At 41.0% G+C, this 12,878-nt stretch overlaps 1 protein-coding gene across 2 annotated transcripts in view; it reads left to right on the forward strand.

Annotated features, from left to right (window-relative positions):
• LOC141777284 (tensin-3-like) overlaps positions 1-3,456 on the forward strand; it is a 39,672-nt gene extending 36,216 nt beyond the window's left edge. For both annotated transcript variants that reach the window (XM_074651410.1, XM_074651409.1), the window contains 6 exons: positions 109-186; positions 362-439; positions 607-775; positions 1,088-1,156; positions 1,363-1,392; positions 1,524-3,456. In XM_074651410.1, the coding sequence (XP_074507511.1) occupies positions 109-186; positions 362-439; positions 607-775; positions 1,088-1,156; positions 1,363-1,392; positions 1,524-1,668 (569 nt within the window). In that variant the 3' untranslated portion in view covers positions 1,669-3,456. The remainder of the gene's footprint in view (positions 1-108; positions 187-361; positions 440-606; positions 776-1,087; positions 1,157-1,362; positions 1,393-1,523) is intronic.
• The last annotated feature ends 9,422 nt before the right edge of the window (positions 3,457-12,878 follow it).

The raw sequence follows: 12,878 nt of genomic DNA on the forward strand, positions 1-12,878 counted from the left end.
CATATTTGCTCAAAGTTACCGACTGCAGCTTTAAAGTCAAGAAATTGATGTAGCAACAAAGCATCAAATCTCACCATAATATTGTTTTGATATCTTGTTGTTTTACAGGAAGCTTAACTGCTCTGGTGTGCCAACATTCAATCACCCCCTTGGCCCTGCCCTGCAAACTCATCATACCTGACAGAGGTAAACGTTCAACACACAGTCACACAGACCTCATTTTATGGTCAGAAGAGCAACTAAACATGATTTAGGTTTTTAGGCTTTCTGTCTGCTTAGCTGTCTGGCCATTTGGTAATTTTTTTTGCTTATGAAGCTGTTGTGGTTTTCACCAAAGAATCTCTTGCTTTTCTTTTCATAGATCCTCTTGAAGATGTTGCGGAGAGTACGTCACAATCAGTCACCAACTCTGCGGCTGAGCTGCTAAAACAGGGTGCAGGTAATGAGGCGTCTAAGGTCACTTACTTTGAATAGACATTATGACAAAGCAATGATGGCACTGTACATAAACACCACCGACAAAATGTTCCTCGTCCTGTTATTATGGACTTTGTCGCTGAATACACTGAATAAAGTGTAATAATTTAACTGTGTGTGTTCCTGCAGCCTGTAACGTGTGGTACCTGGGCTCCGTGGAGATGGAGTCTCTAACAGGCGTCCAGGCGGTGCAGAAAGCCACCAGCATGTCCCTGAGCTCCAACCCTCCACCGACCTCCACTGTAGTTCACTTCAAGGTGTCCTCCCAGGGAATCACTCTCACTGACAACCAGAGGAAGTGAGTACCACACAGGCATATTCACACAGTAATAGAATAGGTGTAAAACAGACACTGCTATTCAAATAAACGTAGCAGGATGGTCAGAACGGCCAGAATGCATTGCACGGCTGCTCACATAGAAAATGAGTGGGAAGTGTGTTCTGTTGTCACCATAACAACAATTACCATTTTCTTTTGTACTAGTGAAATGACCAAAGAAAACAGTTCAATATCCGTTCTACTCCTATTCTATTTCTATGTGTTCACACAACACACACATGCAGAGACCTTTTTCTCATAATAATCCCCCCCTTCTCTGTCTCCTGTTAGGTTGTTCTTCAGGAGGCATTACAATGTCAATACGGTCATATTTTGCGCATTGGACCCTCAAGATAGAAAGTGAGTATTGCTGATTTAAAGTTGAAACACATGAGTGCTGGTCTATTATTAGGCAAATCTGTTATTATTACAACCAGCTGTGGTATGTCAAAAACAAGGGCAGGAAATGACAACAAACTTCTTTTTTTTGCATCACTGATAGTTTTGAAAGTGCAGTTGGAAAGTTCCACTAAGCCAATAACAATCCTCCTTTTTACTGCTCGCAGGTGGAAAAAAGATGTCTGCCCTTCAGCAAAGTAAGTAAATGATTATTATTTTTTACATCGCCACAACCAGAGCAGCATTAACGCAGTTCTTTTTAAAGGAACGTGGTCAGTTCGAGGCAGATGACGCTTCTCCTATTAAGTGTTTTTCTCCACCTCTGCAGGATCTTTGGCTTTGTGGCGAGGAAAACTGGCACTTCCACGGACAACGTGTGTCACCTGTTTGCAGAGCACGACCCCGAGCAGCCGGCGAGCGCCATCGTCAACTTTGTTTCCAGGGTGATGATCGGCTCGCAGAAGAGTAAGTAGGCCTGCTTCGGGACTGAGCTGATCAACTGGACAGACTTTTACTGAGAGTAGAAACAAGAAATAAAGACTGAACAGAGGACTGAAGATGGTGACGTTAACCCTGGATATTAACTGGATATTACGTACATAATGATCACTTACCAGCACCAGGACATTTAATTACATCTTTCAATAGGAACATACACCGATCTGCCATAACATTAAGACCACTGACAGGTGAAGTGCATACCATTGATTATCTCGTTACCATGGCACCTGGCAGTGGGTGGGATATATTAGGCAGCAAGTCAACATTTTGAACTTTGTGTTGGAAGCAGAAAAAATTGTCAAGCATAAGGATGTGGGCCGAATAAGGACCTACCAAAAGCGGTCCAAGGAAGGAAAACCTGGAATGCTGGTTCCGATAGAAAGGTGTCAGAACACACAGTGCATCGCAGTTTGTTGCGTATGGGGCTGCGTTATGGCTTATCGGTGTATAAATCCCTTCGATGCTGTTATTTTTCTTTCCTGTAAAATGAACTGTAAAGTAAGAATACAACAAAATCATAAGAAAACGTGTATCCATTGCAACTGTAATGTCTTATACAGTTAGATATATTAACTTTCATAACACAAAGGCTGCTTTTCTTATTCGTGCATAGCATTTTTTTAATGGACAAATCAAGAAAACTACCATATTGCATGTAATCTTTTTTTTAATATTTAACCAAAACAAACTTCAATTAAGCTATTAACATTCTGTAAAGTTGTAGCCAATATAGAAGCACCTCTGTGCTGCATCTGTCCATCATGCAGTATTTTGTTGTGGAGTTTAAAATGTGGGAAAGCAGTGCAGCAGATATGTATAAGTTGGACTTTGGGGACAGGCTACGTGTCATACAGGATTATCCTATTTTATCTATGCAATGTAAATTTTTATTTTTTTAAAACCACGTCGGCTTCTCTGAATCTGTTAAATAATTTTCTTCTTAAGATGTATGTGAATATGACCACTTTTAAAGCTGACATTTTAATGAAAGTGTGTGTGTGTGTGTGTGTGTGTGTGTGTGTGTGTGTGTGTGTGTGTGTGTGTTGCAATGAGAGAAACCATAGAAGAATATTTTAATTAAACCCTAATATATATATACATATATATATATTGATTTGACATGAGCTGGTTAAAAACACATCAGTATTTTGCGTAGAAGATAGTACAAGTGGCATTACACTCACAGCTGCCAATGGATTTTACTTTATTTCGCCTTCTTCTGGTGGCTCGTTGCCACTAACGGCACGGCTGTGTTTCCGTATCAAAAATATATCAGTATCCTCGATTTTGTACATTTCATTTGAATTAAAAAAAAAAACGACGTAAGCTGCTATATGGAGCGAAGAACTGCTGCAATTGTGTCAGTGTTTTAAAAGTTCTTAGAAGAAATAAAAGCGCTCAGTGCTGGAATTGCACAAATAAATTTAGGATTTGACATCTGTTAGCCATCTGTCAGTCACATATACAATATACTTGATCTGGGACCAAGATAAAGCTGTTTATTCACCCAGATGAGTGCTTGTTGACCATAAAACGTTTTGTGGTGGGACCTACGGCCACAATACAGCTCTATTGGTATTCTTACATTGATTATGTACACATTTGTTATCTTGTTATCTATTATTATTATTATTGTACCTCATACTTATCTCATACATTACTGTGCCTCTGTGTATAACATGCTACATGTGAACAGTTTATTTGTATATTGATACTGGATTGTTTGATGTGTTCTGTAAATAAACAACATGAAACATATATTTAATGTTGGTGAGCCGTTAACCCCTGAAAGGAGAATACGTAGCCATCGACATAAAGCCAGGACCAGTTGCCAGGCAACAGGCGGAGACTACGATGGCACCGACAAACAGCGATTTATCTGCGATTTGCATTTTCGTTTTTTGCAAGAATTAACCAAATAGGATACAATGTCTTAATAGGTCTTTCTCACAGCAGACATTTTGAATTGTCACAGGAGGAAAAGCCACGGTTGTGTCTAGAAGGTAACCCGCAAATTGCGAAAACGTGCAAAAACTCTCATGAGACTCGCTGCCTGACGACCTATCCTAACCATAACCATCTCGCGAGAGTTTCCCAAATTGAGGTTTACCTTCTAGACATGACCAAAAGCAAAGGTGTTACCATGGATGTATAGTAAGACCTACACCCATGGGTGTTACTAATAACACTAACGATGGCTCTGTTCTATTTCAAAAGTTCCAATTTCCAAGAGTGACGCGCACCAAAGCAGTCGTTTATTCTAATGAGTCTGCATGTGACGTAGGAAGGGGAGCCAAATCTGAATGGCTTTTTGAATCCCATGTTTTCTGATCAAGACAGCCCACAAAAAACTAACTGGGTTGTCTTATTTCACAGTTTGTGGGTTGGTAGGCACTCCAGAAACCCAAATGTATGTGCAAAAGTTTTTCATGATATGTCCCCTTTAAAGTGTTGTGCATCATTTTGTATAGTTGGCTTACATTTCCGTGAAAGTCAAGATCATATTTGGTGACTTCATTTGGGTCTCCACTAGAATTTTAAATAAAGTTCTGGGGGTTTGAAGTTTGAGCTGCACACCATGCGTTGGTAAGGACTGACCCACTGGTATGCTGCTATTGAAGGGGTCAAGCACACTGCTGAATCAAAGACACCCTGCACATGGTCTTGCCTCTCTCAAGTCAATGAGCCACAGCCGCTGGAGTACTAGCCACATGGGAGGATTTGTAAAGTAAGTAGATCACAACACTGCCCAGGGGCCAGTAATGAGGAAACTGCTGGAAACATATATAAAAAACAAATAGCTTCAGTTCAATTTGCAGCCAGCAGAGGACGCTAGCAACACAACACTTTTGAACCTGAACATGTGGAGTCAAGCGGAGTGGTTTTTGTGACGTGGCTTATTTCCCTCAGTCAAAATTAACTTTCTATAGCCGTAGCTTAAAGATGAAACCGTAAAGGTGACGAGCCTAAGTGGATCACCATCATTTACACGAGTACTGTTCATACTGTGTGTCTCATTCTCAGTACATCGGCACGCACACACGTCCACTGTCTCATTTATGAAGTGCAGTAAAAGAGGATTTTGCCTTCACACAAGCCCGGACAGGTTGCTCTAATGGTGCTGAGAGGGAATAAAATTGCATAGCCTCGCCAAAGAGGGAGGATAGTTGTAATGGAGTAGACCCTCCCTCCTCTCCACCACCCCCCTCCTCACTACTGTCCCTCTGCAGGTGGTGAAAGTGAAGAATTCCCGGGGAGGGCAGGAAGGAAGCGAAGGCCCAGGTGTGGCGGCTGCAGAGGGCCCAGAGCCCAGTCTTCCTCTGTTATTTAGTGCAGAGTGGCCTTGAAATAAAAGAAGCTGGGGAAAGTCCAGAAAACCGAGTCACATTATTAGACCGCAGAGGAACAGGAGACAATATTTCACACAGGTAATAACAGTGTGTGTGTGAGCATGAGACAGCTATGCAGCCCTAACTTGATACTGCAATAATTCCCCATCAAACTTGATTTATATGTCTTAATATTTACTATTACCAAGCTGATTAATGATATAGGAGAATGTGCTTTAAAAGAAAAACAGACAAGAAATTGCCCGACATGCAGAGTTTGGCTTATTTTCCAACCATTAACCTTGCACATGGAGACCGCTGATGAACCTCAGTAATATAATCACCGCTATTGTGTTGACATTCCTGACCTGAGCGAGGACCCGTAACCGACACTGATTAAGCCTGTCACATACAGTATGCTTGTCTTAACAAACAGCTTTCCAATAAACTTAGCAGATTTACACCAGTTCTCTTCTAGCAGGCCGAAGCCAATCCGGTTTCACTTCGCAGACAATGCGGAGGTGAAAGGCCGTGTTTATTGAGGCTGACGGAGCTCATTCTCATACCTCGAGCACCCCCGGCTCTGCAGCATTTTTACGGCCACTTAATTAGAGAGGCATGGCTCATCTCGTTTCTCTGAAGCGGAATAAAGGTTGGGGAGCAAAAATAGAAAGTGCATTCTGGCATGGCTGCACAATTTGAGGCCCCCTCAATTTTGTTTTCAGCAGACGCCGAAACCTCAAAACGCACTGTGAGATTAATTGTGGGCTTTCATATCAGACCACGTAATAGTTCAGGTCAGGACGAGATGATGCCCAACGCCATCAGTGGATCATGAGTTGTTAATGAGTAGCGCGGTTATATTTTGTCTCAGAATCATTTCAAAATGTTTGTAAAGTGTCAAAGCTGCACATTTATGTGGCGTACACAGTTTGTGATGTATAGCTGTCGCGACTAAAGGGTGACCCATTAACTGGAGGGTTGAAGGCTACAGAGCTCACGAGTGCCTAGGTGACTCCCAGTCTACTCCTAGATATATGTCACTGACTGTGGCTATCGGGGGGGTCTCAGTAAGCCATAAAGTCATGCTCACTGAACTGTAAAAGAACAAGCAGTGAGGTCAAGTGTTGCCTTTGTGAAGTGAATTTGAGCTCAAGTAGAGGCAGATGTGGTTGATTGTCACACGTTTTACTTAAATGTGAATCCCTCAAAACCTGTATCCTTAATAGTTTGCCTTTCAATGTGTAATGGAAGTGTCAGGTAAGAATGGAGTGACCTTACTCTCCTTAAGCTTATTCTGTTCAAAAGATATGGACTGTCAAATACGTCTTGTGCACTTGTGAAAACCATCCCCATCGTGAGATTGGTGGTCACACACTATGGGGTTGGTTGTCCTATGTTGTCCTCCCCTCTAAGGGAGGGGAGGACAATGACTGGAGCTAATGACTGTGACACCCAACCCCGTTCTCCCCTACTCCTTCATCAATACCACCACTGGTCATGCACCAACTGTGTGTGTTAATTTGAATAGATTTTAAAGTGGATGTTATTTAACACTGTTCATTTTATAAAAGTGGATATTGATACAATATTTTTTTAATTCAAGAGATAGAAGCTTTGCAGTAGGTTTTTGTCAACTTTGCATACTTACACTTGCAGGTAGTTGGTGTCAATCATAACTCATGGTACAACTGACGAGTTGGTGGGAGCAGTGGCCAGGGCTGTCAGCCTCACACCAATTCTTAATGCTTTTTGTATGTTTATTTTCCTCCTAAACACAAATATGTGGATCAAATTTAGCTGAGCTATTCTACAATCTTTCCTCCTCCTCCCTGACAACAGCAGAAGTAGTAGTACAAGTACTCCTTTGCCAGTTTATTTTTACTTATGAGTAGTTTCTTGTTGGGTGTACACTTTACCTTGTGCCCCTCATTTACCTAAATGTTTCCTCTCCAATGGCTTATCCTAATTCACATAGACCAACAAAATCAAATACATATCATTTCACAAAAGAGATTAAACAACAAAAGGAAAATGTAAAGGAATCATGCAAAATATGGCTTAAATAAACATACTTGCATACGGATACTATAGAGCGTAAATTAGATTAGCTGGGTGGACCTGTCAGAAACAGTTAACTTTTTCTTTTCTCTTCATTTCAGCATCAAACCGCATCTCGCAGCCACAGACCACCATCACTTATAAAATAAATGGAGCATTGTGGGGCCTGCATCTGCAAGGGATATTCCCTCCTCTGCCAGCTATAATTTTGCCTTTGTTTACGATGAGTAATGGTGTGTTTGGTGTCAGTTAGAAAATGATTGTGCAAGAATAAATAACATGTACTTGTCCGTTTCATTTGTATTTAAACCCGTTGACGGCATTGTTGTGGATCACAAACACTCAAAGAAAAAAATGATGAATGAAGCACTAGTGGAAAAAGTACGAGCTCAATCAGAAACAGCTTTATTGACAGGACATGTTGACATTAAAGTCATGCTTTCCACATATAATAACAAGACTCAGTGACAGAGTGATAGAGCAAAACATGAGAATCAATGTGTTTTGCACATGTGAGGAACTGTGCACGCATGTTTGAATACATGTTCAAAAGTCTATACGAGACAGAGAAATACAGACATAGGAAGTGATACTGTCTGGGGGGGATTCGGGGCCCAAAGTGAGCGGCGCCACTCTCAGCCCACTTCCGAGCACTCTGCAATCCGTCAGGCTGAGTGCTGAGAGCTCCTCTCTCTCCGTCCTCCACTTCGCTCAGGCCTAATTACAGCCTTGGACTGCCTCGGGGGCCAAGCCTCCAGAAATGGGGACCATGACAGCTCCACGAACAGACCACTCCGGAAAAATAATTAACCGACCCTGGAATTAGATGAAAGGTGGCCTTTGCCCCTTTTTGGGCTCTTGATTTTGTCCCCCGTTCAAACCACATCTAATAATCGGATAACTGTCGAAGCTCTGTATGGGTGCCAGTCAGAGCATAATCAAAGGGGGAAAAGATGATCATATTAATCATAATAAAAGAGACTGTTGCGTCCAATTCATCTATGATGAGAGTCTGCTCGAAAAGCTCTCAGACAGGGAGGGCAATTATACAAGAGACGATCATGAGACTATGGGGGAAAAATGTGATCTATGGCAGCCTCATTCCTAAACAGTCCCACCCATTCCCCTTTTACTCCAACACACCTACATACAATATATACCCACATACACACACGCACGGACACACTGGACCCCCACTGCCATCCCAAATTCCATGTAAGAATGGGGAAAGAGTTGACACACACACACACATCCTTCTCCTGGTTTAACCCAGACATGTTCTGCAGACCTCCAGCTGATTAAACTATGTGCTTTTCAATCTGTGAGCTTTGGCCCTCACTGCAGATTCTTTTGCTGTTCCCTGACACACTAGTAACACCATCCCCTCCATCGCTGCACTGAACGCAGACAAAATCACTCTAACAGAGCCAGAAGCTATACCGAAAAGAAGCATTATTACATATGACATACATTAAAATAATGAATAATAATGAAAGGAATGCTAATAAGGGCATTCTGCTCATACCGCAGTAATGCATACTATATTTCTTCTCCCTGCCCGTGATTAACTATTCACATCTAAAAGGAACATCACATCACCTTCCCTTTGGTTAAAGGTACAGTGGGTATGATTTGGCGGCCTCTAGTGGTGAGGTTACAGATTGCAACCAACTGAGTACCCCTCCACCCACTCCACCCTTTCAAGACTGTGGTAATGTGGCCATCAGACGCCATCCTTACCATAATAACACTACTTCAGGAACACAGTTTTGCACTCTGGCTCACGTTACAGTTTCACAAGAACTACGGTGGCCTTCAAAAAATGTAAAAGGCTCTCTTTAGGGCCAATATTTGGTTTGTCCGTTCTGGGCTAAACAACAGGTTTTCATCTCAGCTCGTCGTATAACACTTTGTCAGACCCCTCGGCATCACTTTTCAGTTGCATTAAACACGTTTGAATTAAACAAAAACACTTGCTTAGGTTTAGGCAACAAAACAACTTAGTTAGGTTTAGGAAAAAAACACATGGTTGGGCTTAAAATGACTATGTTTAAATGAACAGTATGTAAAAATTAGGGGGATCTATTAGTAGAAATGGAATATAATATGAATACGTAGGCTATGTTTTCATTAGTGTATGATCACCTGAAAATCTGAATCGTGTTTTTATTACCTTAGAATGAGCTGTTAATATCTAGATAGGGAGCAGGTCCTCTTCACAGAGTCCACCATGTTGCACCGCCATGTTTTAACAGTAGCCCATAACGGACAAACCAAACGTTTCTCGCTGCTGTTGCAGCCGCTCTCTCTCTCTCTCTCTCTCTCTCTCTCTTGCTTCACCACTCACTTCCCACATACACACACACACTCTACGCACTGGCTCTGCTCCAAATGGCTCTAGAGAGGGATATTTGTGTATTCGCGTCGGCCACCGTAGCTCTCCTAAACGCTTAGCACATGGGAGAAGCTTCCGTTGGTTGCAATCTCTTCACCTCACCGCTAGATACTGCCAGATCCTACACACTGCACCTTTAAATGACACTCGTGAACAGGGTACATGAACGAACAGCTGATTGTAACGTGAAAGCGAAACTTAATGCACGGAACACAAACAGCGGTCTCCTGGATGAAAGCCTTGTGTTTATTGGACCCATCTATTTCCCCTCTTACCCGCCCTATGTGTGTTTTTGCTCTTTAAACTATGTCACCACACTCCCGGCGCTAATATTAATATTGCCGCGGATGGGTTTACATTGTAGTTAATGGAAAGTCCGATGCATCTCATACCAACGCTAAAGGGTGCCTTGTGCGTCGGTATTGAAAGCCAACAGCCGTGACAAAGCGCCGGTATTTGACGCCCTGGGAATGAGAACGGGCTAGTAGAAATATGGCGGAGCAACTTGGCAGACTCCGTGAAGAGGACCCGCTCCCTATGTAGATATGAAGGGCTCATTCTAATAACGAAAACACAACTTAGTTAGGTCCTAAGAGGAGTTAGGTACTTAGGTGATTACACACTAATGAAAACATAGTTATGAATATTGTATTTTGTTTCCGCTAATAGATCCCCTGAAATGTTACACACTGTTCCTTTAAAGGATCAGTTCACCCAACACACAAAAACATATTTTTAAGCAGTAATATCACTTGTAAATGACATGTTGCTTTTTTTAAATTATATACTTTTTAATAATTGAAGTTGCAGTTTTATAATACTAAATATAGGGATAAAGATATAATAATGAAAGCATGCATTATGAAAACAACTGCTCAATGGTGATGCAGAGCAGCAACCTATGGCTTAAAAGATTTAAGATGAAACTGGGAATATGTGTGACATCCAGAAGCTAGTTTATATTTAACCAAGGGCCTCAGTGCTATAAGCTCCAGTGAGCTACAGCACATCTCCTGGAGCCAAAGCAAGACCACTCTCATAGCTTCAAGCGAGTGTGTCTGATTTGTCCAAATCACCTTAAAACAGTGGAAAATTGCTCCGGATTAGGATTTGACAAGCAGTTTTGCGGTTGGCCGGTGCGCCCTTTGACAGCAGGTTATGTTAAACACATGTACAGTAATATCCTGTGTGTGCAAAAGCAAATTCTTCACACTCCCTCTTTATTGAGTGGCTGCTCTGCGGGACGACATTCCTCCGGTACATTGCTCCCTGTGCCCGACTCTCTCCTCTGCTATGCTGAATATGCACAGGTGGCTGAGAGACCCCCTTCCACAGAGCTCTGAGCGGAGGAGAGGGAGGAAAATCAGCAGGCTTTTTTTTTCAGCTTATGAAACAAATGTTTGGCATTCCACTGAGCAGTGCTCTGCTGTAGACCTGTCTGTTAACAGGCGGCAGTACGCCAGGGCTTGTTGGCAAGTGATTTGACATTGGCTTCCAAGCAGAGAGGAACTGTACACCTCGCCTCTCCTGCTGTTATTCTTTAGAGGTATTTTTGTGCCGTATTCCCTCTCTCATCTGTAACCGATTAATAGTGGACCTAAAAACGCTACAGATGTAATTACTCAGGAATTTTCTCACTCACGTGTGTGGTATGTGTTCTTATTTTAAGATCTGCTTTGTAGAAATGACAAATGACTAGAACAGGCCCAACTATGTCACACGTCCTAACAACAAGTTCAGAGACCACTAACTGCTTTACTGTATGTGTGTGAGGAACAGGTAGGCCTATAACTGAGGTGCAGTCTAAAACACTGAATACCATATGGGCAGGTCAACTTGAGTTATGTTCGGCTGGTGGATTTTCTCCATGTTTTGAACAAAATTGATTGTGTAGACTTATATTTTGACTTTCATCTGGCCTACATGGAACCATCTCTGTCCAATTTATAAAACCCTGTAAGAGTACAGTTTAATTTGTTTCTGCAAATGCCAAAATTTGAGTTAATTAAACTTTATCATATAAGCTACATGCAAGAATAGATAAGGGACATGTAGAATGTCTCACAGTTAATAAGAGCATTAGCAATATTATATATGATGTATACATTCATATTAATGTCTCTGGTGAACACCTAAATCAGTCATACATTGTCAATAACCCTTTAACACCAAACTATCTGCTGCTTCTGTTATAGATTATAATTTACAGTCTTCAATGTATTTTCTTTTTAATTATGTACATATCATCTGTCACTGTCAATATAAATCCTACTCACTGCACATATAGATATCTATAAATGTACATACTGTATATAATCATCCAGTCCATGCATATCCATTCAGTATTTATTTCTTTGCACTATTTGTATTGTTTACAGCTACAGAACACTTGACTTGACATTACTTTGTTGTTATTGTTCTATTTCTGTGTTAATATGTTTAGAGAGATGCATAAAACCGGAGTCAAATTCCTTGTATGTATGTATGTACTTGGCAAATAAAGCTGATTCTGATATTTTGTACAGTGGTGGGATAAGTAAACTGTGTGGACAAGTTTGAAAAGTCACACACTTTAATAGACTACTCTATCAAAAAGTAAGCAGTAAGCCAAGTATACCTTCCTGTAGGCCTATAGGGCAAGAATACTTAATTATACTTTTCGTAAGTATATCTCGGTCAAAAGATTAAGTACAAGTAGGCCTATATACTTAGACTTTTCTGCATACTTGTCAGTATAAGCCAAGGGTATCATTATACAGATTGACCCCTTTCAGTGTTATATTGTTATAGCCTACATTATAATATACTGATACATTAAAGGTCCAATATTGTAAAAGTACGATTTTCATGTCTTTTATATTATAAAGCAGGTTTAAATGCTTTATAAATACTGTGAAAGTATCGAAGCGCTCAATATACAGAGAAATACACACAGCCCGTATTCGGAAATTGTGCGTTTGAAACAAGCCGTTTGGATTTCTGTCCATTTGTGATGTCACAAATATACAATATTTAGACAATTACACAGTTTTAAACGTAACCATCGTAATGTGTCCCAGTTTATTTCCTGGTTGCAGTGTATGTTAATGACATCAGCTGACAGGAAGTAAACATGGATCCAAACTGTTGCCAGGCAATGCAATTCCGTTGCAATTCCATTGAAATGCACTAAAACGGAGCGTTTCAGACAGAGGGTTAATACAGGTATATTCATAATAAAGATAATTTTTTTTTTTTAACATTACAGCATGTAAACGTGTTCTAGTAGAAACACAAAATACAAGTGTGAACCTGAAAATGATAATGATATGGGACCTCTAATGTGTAGGCAGCATTTTGATATTCTAGATGGCCAAGTTACAGAATTGCATATACTGTTGGGTTGTTTCATCTATAA

The sequence above is a fragment of the Sebastes fasciatus genome, chromosome 11 (genome assembly GCF_043250625.1).
Source record: "Sebastes fasciatus isolate fSebFas1 chromosome 11, fSebFas1.pri, whole genome shotgun sequence".
Classification (NCBI taxonomy): Eukaryota; Metazoa; Chordata; class Actinopteri; order Perciformes; family Sebastidae; genus Sebastes; species Sebastes fasciatus.